At 34.2% G+C, this 19,814-nt stretch overlaps 1 protein-coding gene across 1 annotated transcript in view; it reads left to right on the top strand.

Moving 5' to 3' along the window:
* LOC123702991 (227 kDa spindle- and centromere-associated protein) overlaps positions 1-19,814 on the top strand; it is a 79,399-nt gene that overhangs the window by 37,054 nt on the left and 22,531 nt on the right. The window contains exons 16-17 of the mRNA XM_045650856.1: positions 15,594-15,711; positions 16,240-16,431. Of these exons, the coding sequence (XP_045506812.1) occupies positions 15,594-15,711; positions 16,240-16,431 (310 nt within the window). The remainder of the gene's footprint in view (positions 1-15,593; positions 15,712-16,239; positions 16,432-19,814) is intronic.

The following is a 19,814-nucleotide window of genomic DNA, read 5'->3' as shown; positions in this document are numbered from 1 at the left end:
GCGTGGCTATGCCGTCTTGTAATAACAAAAACTAAATATGAACATGTTTGTATTCATCAACTGTTGTAGATCAGTACAGTGAATAAAATATAAACGATATTGAAAAACTAATTAAAACAAATGAATATTATTAAATGCTGTTTTTTTGACATAATAAAATTTATTCTAAATAACACATTCTTTTGAGAGAAATTTTACTTCTTAAAAGTTTTTTTGATACATTTCACTTACTTCTATTTTTTATCATTTGATTAATCACGCCAATGAGCTCGCATAGCTCTGTACTAAAACATAAAACATAATTATATCAGACTCCATACGCACTCGACTCGCAAACGACATTACCGATGCTCAGTAACAAGTAATTTCGGACGCAACATGCGCCACGCCTCGCGTCCCCATTATGCGAACTTAATTCAATCTAGCGGAGAAACAATATTTATTCAATAGACGCCGAGGGGTGTCCCCCTGCTTCTGTATATTCTATATCGTGCCGTCAATGATGCGCGCTCGATTTAATCGCAGGTGACCGTATTCGGTGCATTTACCCTATCTGTTATTACGATATAATGCGTGGTTCTTTAAATTGGTAGTGATTTAGCATGTGTAGAGTTTGGAAATTTTATTTAATAGTAGATGTGACCGTATTCGGTGCGTTTACACCCTGTCGTAGTGGACTATAATTAGGTACGCTATGATGCGTGGTGCTTTAATTTGCTAGTGATGTTGAGTTTTGATACTCATTTATTTACTTTTACTTATTTCTAAAACAAGTTTGAACTGACTTTGCCCACGGTCATAATCATACTGAATGGTTTTACTATTGAACTTATTTAATTATGCTTGCTATATATTCCCTGTAGAATTAATTATATTTGTAAAGATTACATAAAATACGTGAACAAAAAATACTGATTTTCGATAATCTTGTTTTAAATAACAAAATTTACCCTACTTTTATCCCATACTTAGTAATTTCAAATCTGAACACGACGGCAAATCTTCAACAAGAACACACAAAGGCATAGCGGATATAATTGGTATAATACAAACAGAAGTGCACTCCCCATTCCATTACTATGATAGTCTTTTGGGACGATACTAGAGTTAAATAACTTACTTGAATTTATATATACTAAGTAATAATACGTAGATATACGTGGAAACATTGACGTTAAAACATTTCTCCTTAAAAGCTAAAAATACAACGATTAATGAAGTCGGTTAAAAAACGTGAAAAATTATTATTAGCTGTGTAATAGTTATGAGTAACAATTGAAATTTAGAATTATGGAATTGCAATAAGTATATTATAATTAAAATAAGAAAGTATCCAACTACCTCTTTTTTACCTGATGCTGGCTAAGTAATGAAATATTTAATTACAGAAATTCGTTAAATCTAAAGCTATTCAAAAGCATATAACAAAATAGTCAATTTGAGAATCTCATTTTTGTCATCGTCTAAAAAGGGTGCAATACTGTGCAAAATTGCGGCATATTTAGTTAATTTAACAGCGCATTAACTAATACATTCACACGTCGTTGCCTGCGCCATATGTGAGGTTTGTGACAAAATTGCGTAATAAAAAATATGGCTGATTTTGCTTGTGTTTAGGAATATAGCATATGCATGAATAGAATATTGAAAGTTGTATGGTAATTTCTAAATAAGTAATGTATCGAAATCGGTTAAGTAGTTTTTGAGTTTAGTCGCTACAAACATCAATAATATTGTAATCTTTTCTCTTTATACAAATAAACGAATCTAAGAGACTGTCTTAAAACAAAAGTTTTTTGAGGCCATATCGTTCATATATTTTCATGCAGAATTAACTTAAGGTCGTTCCCTGAGCGAGTGACCTTGAGCATTCACACTTCTTTCCCGAACCACAGCTATCCGCCGCTTCTACAATACTTCGCAAATAATTCTTGCGCCACCTAACGCGCATCCGCGTGAACTGTTTCAAATACAAGTAAAATTCACAGAGCTCAGAAGTAACAGACATGGCATTTAAAATATTTTTTTATAGAAAAACATTATAATGGTGCTAACACATAATTTTGGTCTTTACCAATTCAGAGTTAAATTATAGTCATATGGATGAATTTTATATTAATTTTTTAAAATGAATCAAAATTGATGGTACTCTGTAATGATCATCATTCGGTGATATTTTGATATTTCTTTTAAACTAGATAATCCCATTCAAATGTTATCCAAAAACTGTCGCCAAATGGTTTCTAGTTGAAATAACTTTTTGTCATTGGTGTCATTTTCATGGTTTTTGGGGTACCTATTAACCAATATGAAGTCAAAATTAAAATTCAAGATTGCGCCGACGATAATTTACACCTTTTTGTCATGGGTGTCATTTTCATGGTTTTTGGGATAGGTTTTAACCAATATGAGGTCAAAACTAAAATTCAAGATGGCGTCGACGAAAATTTTACATCTTTTTGTCATGGGTCTCATTTTCTTGGTTTTTGGGGTAGGTATAAACCAATATGAGGTCAAAATTAAAATTCAAGATGGCGCCGATGAAAATTTTACATCTTTTTGTCATGGGTGTCATTTTCATGGTTTTTGGGGTAGCTATTAACCAATATGAGGTCAAAATTAAAATGTAAGATAGCGCCGATGAAAATTTTACATCTTTTCGTCATGGTTGTCATTTTCATGGTTTTTGGGGTACCTATTAACCAATATGAGGTCAAAATTAAAATTCAAGATGGCGCCGACGAAAATTTTACATCCTTTTGTCATGGGTGTCATTTTCATGGTTTTGGGGGTAGGTATAAACCAATATGAGGTCAAAATTAAAATTCAAGATGGCGCCGACGAAAATTTTACATCTTTTTGTCATGGGTGTCATTTTCATGGTTTTTGGGGTAGCTATTAACCAATATGAGGTCAAAATTAAAATGTAAGATAGCGCCGATGAAAATTTTACATCTTTTCGTCATGGTTGTCATTTTCAAGAATTCGACTATATAGCTTGTATTTGTTATTTTGTTTTAGTTTACTTTAAAGGAGAAAATTTCGCTTCAAAGGCCTTTTTTTATGTATCAAAAACAAGATCTATCACGAAAGCGAATTTTGTGATATTATTTGAGCCACGGCGTAAATACTCAAATTTGCTATCTAGTCGAATCCTATATATTACGGGAGAAATCAATTTAAAATAGCATTGATTATTGAAATACATATTTAGAAATGTAATGTAAAACGAAACTCTGTGTCAATATTCCGACAGATATTCGCTTTTTCACTGTATTCGCTCAACTTTGTTAATTGTTTAAAATAGAGTTCATCTAATATACGAAGAGAATAAAATAAAAAAGAGCGCGTGAGCCGAGAACACATGTCAGAAGTGAAACTTCTTTGGTAAGATTTATAGATACGAAAATCGCCGCCTTACTCCATGACGTGACGGTATTACCATGACGCGACCTTGAAATTTTACTCTCAATGCGCCTATAGAACTTTCACTTCAAAAAGCTACACCTAAACTACAGAATTTGAATTCTGTTCGATTAATATGTAAACGATTGTAAGAAAAACCACATAAATGACATCCATTTCGAAAAAATATCAAAATTTTGTCAGCGCCTTGTAGTATTTTAGATTTGACCTCATATATGCTACCACAAAAACAATGAAAATGACACCCATAGCAAAAAGATGTAAAATTTTCGTCGTTGGATTTTAGTTTTGACCTCATATTCGTTTATAACTTAATAGCTAACCCAAAAACCATGAAAATGACACCCATGACAAAAATATGTAAAATTTTCATCGGCGCCATCTTGAATTTTAGTTTTGACCTCATATTGGTTTATACCTACCCCGAAAACCATGAAAATGACACCTATGACAAAAAGATGTAAAATTTTCGTCGGCGCCATCTTGAATTTTAATTTTGACCTCATATTGGTTAATAGGTACCCCAAAAACCATGGAAATAACACCCATGACAAAAAGATGTAAAATTTTTCTCGGCGCCATCTTGGATTTTAGTTTTGACCTCATATTGGGTAATTTAGCTACCGCAAAAACCATGAAAATGACACCCATGACAAAAAGTAGTATACATACTTAAAACTTCAAATGTTGTTTGTCTAATCCTAATACTTATTCACTAAAAACTTAAAAAGTAAAATGTGATTTATTGCATAAATTAATAAATTTATAATAATTTTTATAAAATATTTTCGATTATTAAAAAAAATTATATTTATAAAGCATTTGAATGTTTTAAAAACTAAATATCATAATTATATAAAAAAAAATGTTGTGTGGTTTTATGAAACCACGGTAAAAGTGAAACTTTTTTCACACTATAGACATTTAACTAAAAATTATCGTATTTGTACGATAATTATCGTACATATCGTGCGTCACGCGACATGCGCTACACAGACCAAAAAGTTTGAGACGATGTAATAAAAGTTTCACTTTAATATATTATAATAACTAAAGCTCATTGACCAGTTATTATATTATTGATGATTTCTAAAATCTCACTATAAATTAATAGTAGTAGCGTCTATTCCTCGCTCATTGTTTGATATTCGTACTATTCGAATAAACATGGGTCACGTGATTGTCATGTGACGCTCACGGCGACAAACGACACAAGCTTCACCCTCGAGACCTAGCGGCCGACTGAACCTCCCATACAAGCGCAAGAGATATAGTTGCGAATACGCCCAAAATTTTTAATAAAATGTTTATAAAATCTAGTATAGGTCTTATCAAAAAAAAATTTTTACCAAAATTTTCGTAATGAAATTGCCTATCCAATAGTGTAAATACCAAATCAAAAGAATCATTAGTTTAAGAGGAGATACACGGTAAACATAATTATTTCTAATTTCTGGGATTTCTTTGGGAGGAGATTAATTAAACTTTAAGTCAATAAAATAACAAAATACTTTTACCATTTTTGAGCCAAGAATATGTAGAAATTTAATGTATTTTTATTTAGTTGATATATCTTTTGGATAAGAAGGAGATAGCTCCAGAAAACAGTACAAAAAACGGCTAGAGCTGGGTTTTACTCTATTCCGCGCCTTAAGGAATGGACGGATAGATTGAGTATTATAATTATTAGATTGTTACTGACGATTTTGTGGATATTAAACTAATTATGAAAATTAGTTTAAAATTAAAATTACCACAAAAAAAAAAAAAAAACGAGTCCCCATCTCAAAATTGTTATTCGCAAAACGAGGGCGGCTGTAAATAAACATTTATGAGAGTTTCAATTGCGCATTAGTCGTGTGCTGCAAATGTGGTTGTCTTGTAACCTCCGGGGACCGGGTTCGATTACCGACGCGTGACGTGTCCCCAGACGGTGTGGTAAATTTGGATGATATATCTCAATGTATGATAGTTTTTGCGTGTGAATTGCTTTGGTGGAGAGAAAATTTTTTGGTTTGTAGATAGGGTTGATGTGAATAGTGATATGTATGGCGGTGCAAATTGTTTTAAATTAAGCAAAACTGAATGCAGTGTAATTTTTCTTCGTTTCGAATCTTTCCCACAAACCTGAAAGTTCAAAGAAGTAAATTCGAAGACAAACTTTCAGTGCCATGTTACAACATTTGGTTTCATATTTTATACACTATTAGCTTACTACCCGCGGGTTCGGCCGCTTTATCTAAAAACCTAACATATTATACACTGAAATCTTCCTCTTGAACCAATCTATTAAAAAAACTGCATCAAAATACGTTATTTAGTTTTAAAGATACATATAAGTGATAATGACCATTGCACGGTATTAGAATAACTGATGTCTTTATTTCTTTCAATATAAGCTGTTCAAATATAAATTCATCTAATTTCCCTTCTCAATACACAAATGAAGTAGTCACTACTGATTTAGGAACAGCAGGGCCCTGGTATCACGCTGCGCTCTTATATGCAGTGCAAATATATTTATTGACCAGAGTGCATTAACGAGGGTCTCATTGGGCTGGGCATTGTTTGATTAACTGCCCTTTATAGTTCAGGATACATCGCCCATTTTTGCAAGTGACTACTATCAAGCTAATTTTCCGTTTGTAGCTTTATTTTGATGAGACGCCCAATAATTTCGTGTACGAAAGTCTCGATTGTGGTAGCTAACAGAGATAACAAGGATAAAAATTTTTGATTTGATGGTTCTCAAATATTTATTACTAACTGAATGAATTTTTTTTTGTTCAATCTCAAGATAATTACCTAAATTATTCGAAAAAATATTTGTCCTACAAAATCTATGGTTTGTTCAAAGAGTCCCCCTTTCCAAAGTGTATCGATAACGAGGTCATCATAAATGATTACTAACAAGCTGATTTTTTTGTTTTCACTTAGTTAATGTTTATATAATTCAACAGACATATTGTCCTACAAATTGCGTAATAAATATTTGAGAACCATCAAATCAAAAAAAATTATCCTTATTATCTCTGTTAGCTACCACAATCGAGAGTTTCGTACACGAAATTATTCGGTGTCTCATCAAAATAAAGCTACAAACGGAAAATCAGCTTGATAGTAGTCACTTGCAACAATGGGCGATGTATCCTGAACTATTAAATGAGTTTGTTTTGTGGATAATTTGAAAGGAAGAATAATAATAAGAGTCCAGAAGTTTATGCTGGATGAACTATGCAAGCTTTAGAATACTACAAAAGCGATAGAAATTTCTATGATACTAGTACTAGGATATAAAATATAAATTTCTATATATTATTGGAAAAGATGTCAGAGGTACAGTATCTGGTATCTACTATCTTTTGTTTTTCGAAAACTGCTGCTTTCCGAAGCATCGGTACCTAACTTATTGTTGCATAAAACGACCTTTGATGTTGAAGATATGAAGAAGTAAGAGTTAATTCACATTGCTTTTTATATGTATTACGTATTTTTTGTATGCAAAACTGTTTTATCGCATGACCAATAGAAAACATGCCATGCATCAGTATTACAGAAGACAAGTAGAAAATTGTGGTCACGATTGTAGCCAGGAGCATACCTAGAATAATAATAGGTCAAGCATCAATATTACCAAGTCGTTATGTCCACAGTCCATCCAATCCTCTATCCAGAGCTTACGTTTGCAAATAATCATTAGCGGTTCAAACCCAATCCGCCAGGGATGGAGCCCCGCGGCGCTCCCGCTGCGTCTCTCTGCCATAAGTGTAAATAAATACATTGTCCTGTACTAACTGAGGGGGTGTGATTGAGACGGCAGTTCATAATGCAGCTGATTGTTATGTTTTATTTAAAACTGACAAGCTTTGTATGCCCAAGAGGAGTATTTTTCGATGCAATGTTCATTGATGCTTTGATTGTATTGGTAGTGGCGTGGTGTTGTGATGCAGCTACTGCTTCGTATACTTATTTGTCTATTCACATTTACATAATCCAATTTCCTTTAAAATAAATAAAATAAATAATTAAATATTTCGGGACAATTTTCACACACGGCACGATCTGATCCCGTACTAAGCTTTCGCTTGTGTTATGGAAACCAGATGGCTGATAAACATACATATATAATTTTAAATAAATACTTATATAGATAATTAACACCCAGACACAGAGCAAACATCTATGTTCATCACACAAATATTTGCCCCGGGTGGGGATCGAACCCACGACCTCTGGCTTGGAAGGCAGGGCCACTACCAACCAAGCCAACCGGCCAGTCAAATGAAAAAAACAAAATTAGCATTAGATACTTGTCTTGTTTTCAAACAGATCAGGACACCTGAGCTGAAGAACTGTTCTTCTAACAAAACGAATGTATTTTGCTAGTAGCTGTAAATATGTTTAGTCAAATCTGTGTAAGGATTCCGTACAAGTTTTTTGATCCCCGTCTCTAGACAGAAAATTTCTACCCTAATCTACTGGAACAGCTCTTCTACCTTACATCATTATTATATTTACCAACACAGACTTAGAATCTAGCGATATTTCAAACCATCTGATCTTTGGTTAAAATTTTCATTTCGTACATTTCGCCAAGCCGATTATTAACGCCCAATTTGGTACGCGTCGACCGCGTAATAATAAAAACAAAAAACACTCACACCCCAACGCTTGGCACGTGGTGCTCGACGGGAGCGAAGTCGCGGGACGCACCTGTGCTATCCCACGACACTTAACGTCAGATTATATACCCCTGTAGAATTGATTAGGTTCTGCTGAGAAATTTTGGTGCGAAAGCAGTTGGGGTTTGGAGATTGGTGTTGATTCGACTTGCTTGCTTCTGATTCTTCTACTTCAGTAGAACTGCTTTGTCCTTATTATAACTGGATTCACAAGGAATAACTATAAAGTATCCTGTTTCCATCACTATAAGAAGATGAATAAAGGTCGACCTTAATTGGGATTATGCTCCTTCCGTATTCAACTGGGTAAAGTTCCCTATTTGTTAATATAAACTATAGATAGACAGGTTTTAAATTTTAATCAAAATCAGTCAGCCATATTGAAATGATTAACTGACAAATTGTGTGATACCAAATCTATCAAAGCATTATACTTCAAATTAGTAGAAAGATAGTAATTACAAGTAAAATATTTACAGCAATTTAAACTTCGTGCCTATGAGAAGGCTAACCGCTAATAACATGTTGTGCAAAAGGTGAAGGAAGATTGTTATGTTTACATTTGAATGTTTCATGTTTGTTTACAATAACATCCTTAATCGGATTTCAGACAATGTGTCTCTACGTTCAAATGAATGTGGATCACAAAATGCGTACTTGCCATAGCACTACGAGTGTTTTGACCCGAATAATCGAGTTGGACAATCGAGAACAATTCAATACATCGCTCCGAGTGATTATCGCTCATTCGCTAAGTAGTCGCGACGTGGGGAGACTGGGGTGTTTTGGTAGAGGGTGTGCGAGCGGGACGGAGGGATGATCCCGCGTGTGTTAGAGAGGGAGAGATGGAGTGCTTGAGATTTGAGTAGCAACGACAGATTGGCGCGCACATGTCGCTGCGATGCGCTTTTTGCTAAGTTTGGCGTGGTGATGTAGGGATGTTTTATCGATATATTGATTGTATTTATTTATTAATTTTAGGTGTGATGTTCGTTTTTAAAGTAGTTTTTTCTAATGAATTGTACAGTAATGTTCGTGTTAAGATTGATAACTTAATAAAAATATGTTATAATGTGAGCACAGATATGTTATATAAAATATTTATGGCGACGTAATAATGATATTGATGCATAAAAAATAAGTTATGATTTACATCAAGTATGCTGCAAAGCAGAATACACTACATACGTCGTTGTCTCCTATATTTGTTTAGCTATCTAAATTGGTTATTTTACCAATCATCAGTTTATCATACAAACTAAACACACGTCAAACTCGATAACAAAATCGCTAATCCGCGACATCACATCCCTAGTCCAACTAGATGCCGCACGAAAGGGGAGCCCCGAGCCGAATGGCAGCACTTGTTTGTGCGATTTAATTTCATTTATCAACGCATTACTTACTCAAAAAGAATTACTTACCGGGATTACCCGGCTCTCCCCGCCTCTTCATATGTAAATAGAGAGAGATTTGTCGGAACGCGACATGACTCTAATATTCGGCTTAGGTTTAATGCGTTGAAATAAAATAGTTTTATTGATGCTCATGCTTGTTCCCTGTTTGGGTGTTAATTTTAATAAAAGATGATAATCGTATTTGCTAGTGTATATTCTAAATATCTATATAAAATGCAATGGTATTAGATAATATGCTGTTAGCTGTAGTAGTTTCAAAAGCTTCGATTGTGAAGAAGATCTAATATATCGTCGCTATAACATGAATAGCATCTATAACCTTATTTATATTGTATTATTATTTTCATGTTTGTTTCTAAATTACGATAAAAGTGTCATTGGGTACGTGATATGTGTAGGCCACATATTTGATTATAATTATGTATAAACTTTAATTGAATAACTTATACTTTTTATTATTATGTGTATTGATATTGATTTAAGTTTTTATCCCACAAAATACGAATTGGTTCAAGTATCTTAGGAAACCAAATATTTAAATACATTGTAGAAACACACCAGTCAGCTACATTGAAAAATATAAAACAGATGTACAGCTTAATTAAATCATATCATTTCACTTAAAATGCGTTCCATACCCCACATAGTAAAGAAAGCATCGGTAAACAAAATAAAAATGACACTAATACAATATGATCGGAGATCAAAAGAGGAATGCGTTTTTAATTGAATTTCTCTACATATTGCTTAATGTACCCTTCGCTAATGGTTTGAAATTCCCTTTCGCATAAGGGTGGCATGAAATAAACTTGTTTTGACTGCATTTACATATATTAGAACTGCATGATGTCTCAATGTATGCGCTCACGCCCCGTATGACTTGGTTTCAATGATTTTATGGTCATTTATGGTTTTTTTTAATGTTCCTTACATCTGTTGCGTAAGGGTTATGAATATGTTGTAGATTTTTTTTGAATATGTACATTTTTTATTACGTACCTATATTGTAATGTGTAGTTAATAATTTGCGATGCATTTATTAATGCACAATGCACATGTTTCTATTAATATGCATCTCGACACATTGCTACTAATACGGTCCGGCTTATATTAGATTATAATGAACTTTTAACTCGTGAAAGAATTGATTGCATTAGGATAAAAATTAAAGACGAAATGTAGATGGCGCTAGCGAAGCTGTCGTACAAAGTAATAAAATTGTTTTATTTCATAGCTTAAATTACCTACTACTTGATTTACTTGTTCTTGGTCAGCCAATTAATATGTATTTAATTCCAGCAAGAACAAAATTTGAACAGTCATTTATGATTTTGTCTAGTTTAAAAGTAAAAGTATGAGTCAGTATCTACGTTTCGACGTTATCTATATTGCTACATGAGGAATTTAGCGTGTTTGTAAAGTTCACTGGGTATATTTCGTCTGAAGCCTTATTAATCACACAAATTATAACATGTTTTAAGTGTGTACGTATATTTATTACGTGAGAACAGCTAAAGCGATTTCTATATATTTTATATACTAGTGGCGCTTCGCGGTTTCCCCCGCGTGGCTCCGCTCCTGTTGGTCTTAGCGTAATGATTATATATTGAATAGCCTATAGCCTTCCTTAATAAAGGGGCTATCTAACACCGAAATAATTTTTCAAATCGGACCAGTAGGTAGTTCTGAGATTAGCGTGTTGTCGTCAATTGTCATATAAGTAAGAGAAGAAGAAGAACTATACGCTTAATTTTCTATTAAAACATTCCTTTAATCATCGCCAGCGACTTCATAAATAGAAAATATCACACCTAAATCAAAGAGAAACATCTGTACTTATGTATGTATTTCCATCCTACCTCCATTCCCCTCTCTATGAGGTTTTAAAAGCATACGCAACATGAATTACGTAATGTGAGCGCATAAATCACGGTGTTTAGAGTGATACGGTGTCATTCGTCTCGGAGAAATTAAGGACGAAAGCATTTTAAACGATCTATAAATTTTTGGATGCCGGTGTTGCTAGCGCGCGGCTGAAATTCGCCCGTGGAGTTTAGTTTCATTGATTTATGATGATGTTATAATAATTGTAAGTGATAGGATGGACATCTTATATAATGTAAGATTATTTTTGAAGTGAAACTTCTTTATCGGGGTTGGAAAAAAATTTAGTGTAACATTTTTTCGTTACGCGTGAAATTATTTCGTTACGCGCCATCTTTTTCTTATCCCTACCACGCGTGATTCGACGTATTTCTGTAAAGTTGCATATAGTAAATTATTTTTTGAAAAATAAGGTCATAAAGAAGTTTCACTTCTTACGTGTGTACACTAGTACATGCACACATTTTTTTCTTATTATAAGGTTGCTTATTTAAAATAGCATCTTACACAAATTACAATCTAGCCTACAAGACTGATTTAAGTTATTTTATGTTAATTTAAATTTCTAAATAACGTGTCCATGGTCACTTGCTTAGTGTCTGTTAAGGGGAAGTCACTTTGCGCGTGTGTTTTGGCATGATAATTATAGGTAACGATAGAATGGCGGTAAAGATTTGGATGAAATTTTGCACAGGGATAGATGATACTCTAGAACCCGTACTTAATTAGTCTTGTCGTTTTAATCTGGAAGAATGAAAACGTAAACGTTTACATACGCATTGGGTGTAAAAAAGATAAAATGTAGATAAATTCCACACGTACATATTACTATTACATATTTTAGTACCTACTGCTGTTTTGAAGTAATTAACATGTTAGGCGCGAACTAAATTACCATAAGACGTATGTGTAACTCGGTAGCTGGCACTTCAGTTTCTGATAGATAAATGGTGTTCCATTTCTGACTAATTATCTTCAACATACACATGTGAAATTCAACGACAGCACAACAACATTGATAAGGTACATATTAAAGTTTAAATCGCTAATGAACTTCAATATAATTGACATTTTCAGATAAATAAATAAATACCGTTCTTGACACTTCATTTTCGACATACACACGGGAAAATTCCTTAAGCCTGGCAACATAACAACGTCGATGCGCAGGCGCCGCGCACCGGTTCGGCTTCCATTAGCGCGTTTGAATTTAGAACGCGCTCGGATTGGCCGACGGCGCCCATTAATCAATGGCGCCTGCGCGTTGAGGTGTTTTGTTTTGTTTTTTTTTTTGTTTTTGATGTGCTGCGATCCGACTAAATGAACCTTTTTGCAATTAAGATGATTTGTCTTGGAAGAATGCAGGAGTTGAATTGTGCATTTTAGTTTTGATCTGCCTATAGGGTTAAATAAAGATTTGTTTCATGAATTTAAGTCTTCTGTTGTTTATTTTAATTTGAACTTTTCTATAGAACATTAGTTAGATAAACTATATTAAAGAATAATGTATACGAGTAAGTATAAATCGATGTAGGCTTATGCTCCTGCTTCTCTGCAATTTATTGCGTTTTCCTGAAAAAAAAATTACTTACATATTGTGCGTGTTTATGATCATTATGTTTTATCACTCAGGGAATAAAAGTACCTAACTCGTTGTAAACAACTAAGAATGCGTATTCATATTCTGTTTTGAAATTGTTGGAATGCAACATATACGATAATAAATGAATATCTTCCATTTCTCTTTGTATAATTGGACTTGTACTCGACAAATATTCGATCCCGTTAGACACGATAATTTGGCCGTAAACTAAATCACGATCGGCGTGACGTAAACCCTTTCCGTACAAACGGTTCGCACGAAAAGCAGCTCATTCGGTGCATCATCACTCTCTATATCCGTCTCGGGGCCAGAATATTTAAGATAAGCGCTATCTCAGCACGTCACTCAACAAGGAGGTCCGATATAAAACTCATTGTGCCCAAGAGCGACGCATTAGAGTCGAATTTACGAAATAATCGACGTGCCCATCGCATCGGGCAACATTACGCGCGACTGACCAATCGCGACGCGGCGTTTTATCAGCGGAATAGGAACGGCGCCATCTCGGACGTTTTGTTTTTTAAACGGCGAATGCTTCGGATCGTTGCGTTCCTTTTTCGATAAAGAGCTCTTTTCGTAAATTATTTTGTACGGCAATAGGTGGGTTAAGTGAATTCGGATGGGTTTCGATAGTGTAGTTGTAATGGTGTTGGCTCCGCCTCGATCAGCTCGTGCCACGAATTGCTTATTTAATTTACGAATTGGGAGGAATTTTAAGTGATGCAGCCAGTTTAAAGCGGGTTGAAAGAATTGCTTGAAACGGTTTGGAATGATGTTGAAAGGGCGATTTTGGTAATGTTGACGATTGTACAAAAATAAGAGGAGCATTGACAACAATCAAGCGAAATATAAAATTTACATTTGAAGTTTTTTATTCAATTTCAATCTGCATTGCAAATTTATCGTTACTGTACTGATATTGTATTAACTCAGCATCTATTTCAGACAACTTGCAATTTTGAAGGCCTGAATACTTATAAGTCAGTAAATAAGATTATTTCAAATCGTGGACATGGGTTTAAAATAGACCTATCTCACGTTGTTACATTGCGAATTAAAAACGAATACTTTTTATTCTGATTAGAATTAAAACATGACTATTTCTTACTTATAGTTCGATAATAACATTGGCGCCATTTTTTACAATTCAAAAACTGATACATAGTTGCAACTATCCACACTGTCCTACAGTATCGATTCTACATAATATTAAACCGCTAGAAATATGCCACACGAAGTGAATTCTCGTGTGCAACTCAAGCAAAACCAGCGAAGATACCTCAGCAACCGCTTCCGCAAAGCAAATATTTACACCCGTTATAATTGGATAGCAGAAGGGGCTGTAAGACGAGCGTACAGTTTTTAATTTTGCAAATTATTTCGCGCTCGACTGTACACTGCAGTGATCTCTGTGGATTTATGGATTGCTTGTACAGGCGGGTGGAGATGAAGGTGGCAAGGAAAGTTGGTAAAAATGATGATTCGATTGCGTAGATGTTCAAATATTGTGACGTAGTGGGATGTCTTTTTATGCGTAGGTATTTACGTTCGTTTTCTAAATCTATCGTAGTGGAACTTATATCGTTGTTTTTGTAAAACAATGCATGTTCCTAGAATATTTCTTACCTATGATCTGATCTTTGCAGTGGAATGCAGGAGAAATTTTGACTACTTTTTTCCTGTATCCTACCTGGTATACCTGCCATGTTTAATAATTTTTGTGCCAATATATTCATTTTGTCTTTTAATATTAAAGGCATATTTAATTATTATAATAATTGTAATCTAGATCCAATATTATTGTCAGCCAATACCAAGCTTGTTAATTAAACAACGTGGCAGCATTAAGACATATTGCTTGAACACATTAAACACACTGCGCTAAACGATGATTAAACTTTTTGTTTCTCTTTATTATTTCCATGAATCTTTAGATCTACACGGCTCTAACCACGCAGCATCAAATCCCAATCTTATCGTGGAGCCAATTAAAATAATTATGAAAGCATCGAAACACAAACAATGTTTAACGAGCTTGCTGTAGGTACCCCTTTAAGCCGAATGGAAAGCAAACACGCGCTGTGTTGCCGTAAACAACACAACAACAACACTGTTGGTAACAAGAAAACAACAAATGTTGGTTGGATCTGCATGTAGTTATTGTGGTTTGAGTGCTGGTCGGTTGGACTAGATAATGCAGAAAAAATATAATAACCGGGTAATAAGGGTTAAGTACAAAGGGCTATTCTAAGAAATTATCTTGTATGTAAAGTAAAATGTATCGATGATGTTTATGTTATAATTGTATAAATAACAAAAAAAAAATGTGTTAGTTGTAATAATTATAAATGTGTTATTGATATCGGGTCAGTACGCCTTACTTTACTTCATAGTAGGTGTATTATTATAATATCTGTTTAGATATTATAAGTTCTACGCCACGAATCTCAATATTTTGTGAACATAGGGTAGGTACACATACATGACCTATCTAAACTTCACAATACAAATCAATGCCGTTTTTCAAGTGATCCTTGTATTTTTGTTTTTATTTTATACGTTATTATATTTTTGTTACAGTTACCTCTGTTTGAGCGGTTGTCTCGAACGCGCGGAGAAGGCGGGCGAAGCGAGAGAGAGCATTCAAACCTTGCTGACTGTCTGCGCTGATTTGTGTCATCCATGTGCTGTTGATACTGTAAGTTTTCTTCTTTTTAACCTTTAGCAGGGGTTTCGCTTATTTATTCATGGTAATGTCGAATCTTTTGGGCAAAGCGAAAATACTGTTCTCTATAAGTACGTCACTCTATCGATCTATATAACGTGGTCGTGCGTACGCTCTAAAAGCAACGTGTCAATGTATCCCCGCCGAGTTTTGCGAGGCTGGAGAGCCGCGGGGGTTTGCGTGGCGCGCAGGACTTGGAGCAAGCACAGGGGCCTTAGACAAAGTAACAATTACAAAACGATAACGAAGTTAGAAATCGCAAAAATGTATGGGATTGACATTAGATAGACCACGTGATCTAACGCGGCGTATGTCAATCCCATACATTTTTGCGATTTCTAACTTCGTTATCGTTTTGTAATTGTTACTTTGTCTACGGCCCCAGGTCGTGTGCTTCGTCACCTAGTAATCAACAAAAGTATCAACTGTAGAGCTAACACGCTGTAGCTCAAGGTCACACAGTGTCACGGGTCTGCGATCTAAACTCGCCCGTATGCCCAGGGCAAAGAGCGCTTGGTCGCGCGGCAGGCGCTCAAGGCGGCGCTCGGCACGGGCGTGTGCGGCTCGCGCGCCGAGTTCTGCGTGCTGTTCGCGGAGGGCGCGTCGCTCGCGAGCTGCGGCGGGTTCGTGCGGGCCGCTCGAACCGCGCACCTGTTGAGAGTGCTCGCTGAGATGGACCACTCTATTGTACAGGTTAGTGAACAACATTGACGCATTGAAAACAAATATACACACATATGATTGACGCACAGAAAACAAATATACACACATATGATTGACGCACAGAAAACAAATATACACACATATGATAGACGCACAGAAAACAAATATACACACATATGATTGACGCACAGAAAACAAATATACACATATGATTGACGCACAGAAAACAAATAAGTATACACACATCATAGATACGCAAGTTAGTGAGCAACATTGACGCACAACATATAGACTCATATTTACTATTCATGTATATATTCAAGACACAGACACATTTTACACAATTACAATAACAAAAAAAAATATTTAATTAATAACATATAATTATATTCATACGTTGTTACATATTAGTTATTACATATTTTTTTTTCACAATCATGCTCGAATTGCAAAACTCTGCCCTCACGCGTTTTCCACGATAGGCTTTGAACGTTAATAATAAGTACCACGTAATAAGGTGTTAATTTTAATAAAAGTTTGGTACATCGCTGCTCGGACACTTCGTCCTACGTCTACTTATTCATTACTTTCATGTTTAATATATTTGTATGTAACGAATAAACACACAACTATGAAATAAAAAGTCTAAAAAAATTTACCAATAAATGATCGCATCTGTATTAAATTTCGTACATAACAGTAAAACTTACTCGAGTTCGACATGAGTGACGCCGCGTGTTACAACTAGAATAGCAAAAAAGCATCACGGCCACGCATTGATTCAGCAACTCGGCATATTTGCTCTCTCCTTAATTAACGATATCATTAGGGTTTGTTGTGCAAACACTGTGCGTTGCGTACTGAATGTAGATTATGAGAGAATTGACTGGTTGTTTTTTGGCTTTTACCTGTAGGTCGATGACCTCTATGAGATAGAGATTAGCATTTATTTGCGCGATATAGTTGATTTTCAATAATACGCATTTTTGGGGGTTTACCGTGACGTCTTATTGCGTACGATGTGCAAAATGTTTTAACAATTTTTATGACTTCATAACAAATATTAAATTCAAATTACATATATATCAGTATTTTTATCAACACAAAGTTTTGATTTTCTTTGTTTTAGAGACGTTCATTCACGTCATAAAATATAATACATAAAATATTGTTTTTTTTTTTATAAAAAATTAAATATTAGTAGAGTTTTAAGTCGTAAATTTTACAAAAAAGGAACTTACTACCGTCCTTTGTCTAGCAACAAAATATAGTTATAATCATCAACAGTATATATAATCATAGCTCAAAGCTCGACAAAGTTCAGTTGCAAGTTGCAATGTACCTACGTCACAAGTGAGCGAGTGCATTACGCGCATTGTTTGCGCAGGCACAGGCGATGCGCCACTCTCGGTGCGCAATGTTTTGTTTGTAATTGATACTGTGCTGAGTGGCGCCTTGTGGGATAGCTGGGAGCTAGGTGCTTGTCTTTAGACTTGTTGGAAGAAATAAAAAAGCGAAAATATTTTTTTTTGCGATGGATGGAAAAAATTGATTGATTCATGTTATTCGTTTCGTTTTTTCAAAATAGAAAGAAAAATTATTTGTCTGCATATGATCGATAACAGTTATAACAATCGCTATTCAAAGCGTAGTGTTTTGTCTAATGGGTATAAATAATTAAAAAAAAAAAATAGTTTTGCATTTTATTTTGTAGTATTTACATCGGCTTATAAATTTCCAAATAAAAAGTATTCAATTATCAACATTAATTATTTAAATATCACTACTCAAAAAACTATCCCTTAAACCAACTATTATGTATGATTTTATTATAAACCAAAACAATATTTGCTTGTATCAAAGTAAAGATGGGAATCTGTTAAGTAAAGAACGGTGATTGTAGAAACCTCTAGGGACGGGGTCAATCAATTTAAAATCGTTACCGGAAAGCCAATTTATCTGCCCTCACTAGTGATGTACCTATGAATAATTTATTTCTTATCGAAAAGCACAGACAGTTCTGTTACTAACATAAAACATAGCAGCAAAAGTAGGTAGTACATAATTATTTCATATTTTTTTATTACAATTATGAAAAGATCTTCAGAACAAAATATACGTACCTACTTACTATTACTTAATATACTATTACAAATAAACATTGCCGGAATCATTTTACGAAAAAAGACACCAAAAATAAAGAAATGGTCATAAAATTTGTCTAGTACTTTATGAAAATTTAAATATTTTATCATTCGTTCAATTTTAAAATATCGATAATATTTAATCGCAGTAGCACATCACTAAACACACATATTAGACCGGGACTATTTGCCAACTGCGGGTTCCGTACATCATAATTGAGTTAGCTGTCACTTTTTAACCCTAACTTCGTTTGTATTGTCTATCTCTCTCTTTATTGCTTACAAGAGCCTTTCAGGTTTCTAGACTTACATATGTATTTTAAGTGTATTTGTTTCAACTAGGGTAGGGTGAATGTATCTTTAATATGTTGATACTATTTTTCGGTTACATTCAATTATTCTTGAAATGAAATTTTTAAACGATTTTTTTTTTAAATAACGATTGGCTGGATTTTCGTATTGTATTGATATAATTTCGTAATTACATGCTTTACATTGAATTTTTTAATAATAGGATGATTTAACAATGCTATTGCGGAAACAAAATTAAATATAAAAATTGTTAATTGCGTCCTATTCTCTCAATACACTAAGTATACAAATTACAAATTTCCTTTGTAAGCTACGCAATGAAGCAAATTGTTGCTGACAAAAAATTTAGGATATCAATCGGACAGCGCAGATTTTCAAGTGCCCCTATACGGTATACACTATACATTGCACAGAGTCACCACGAGGCGCGGTGGCGCGAATCCCCGTGACGTGTGTCAAACTGACAGCTGTCAGAGTGACATTACACTGTCACGCGATACGCGCGCCTGCCACGTGGCGCGAAATATTTCGGGTTAATTTTTGTATTATACGTTACTATGTATTATTAAGTATTATGTGGTATTATTTCAATTGTTGCTAGGAGGATGAATTATGGCGATGATACCATTGTTTTGTGGTTTCAATGTGATATGATTGAATCTATTGTAAGGAAGGGGTATTTAAGTAATTTTCGGTTTTGTTAAGCGTTGATTCGTTTAGAGTTTTATTCAGAGAGAAATTATAATTCAGCAAATCGTTGAGTCGTTTGAATGTATTGTGACAATAATTTCTAATATTTAGGTAATTTTTTTTTATATTTTTGTTATAATTAAGTACAAGTCATAGTTAAACGGTTATGTACATTTTGTAATTGTTCAAACGTAATATTGTTTATTGCAATTCGTCATTAAAATAACAAGGTTATTAATTGAAAATATACTTATAGATTAATTACTA

Source organism: Colias croceus, chromosome 25, assembly GCF_905220415.1.
Source record: "Colias croceus chromosome 25, ilColCroc2.1".
NCBI classification, from domain to species: domain Eukaryota; kingdom Metazoa; phylum Arthropoda; class Insecta; order Lepidoptera; family Pieridae; genus Colias; species Colias croceus.
The sequence above is the reverse complement of the archived record's forward strand: the minus strand, read 5'-3'. Positions and strand labels throughout refer to the sequence as shown.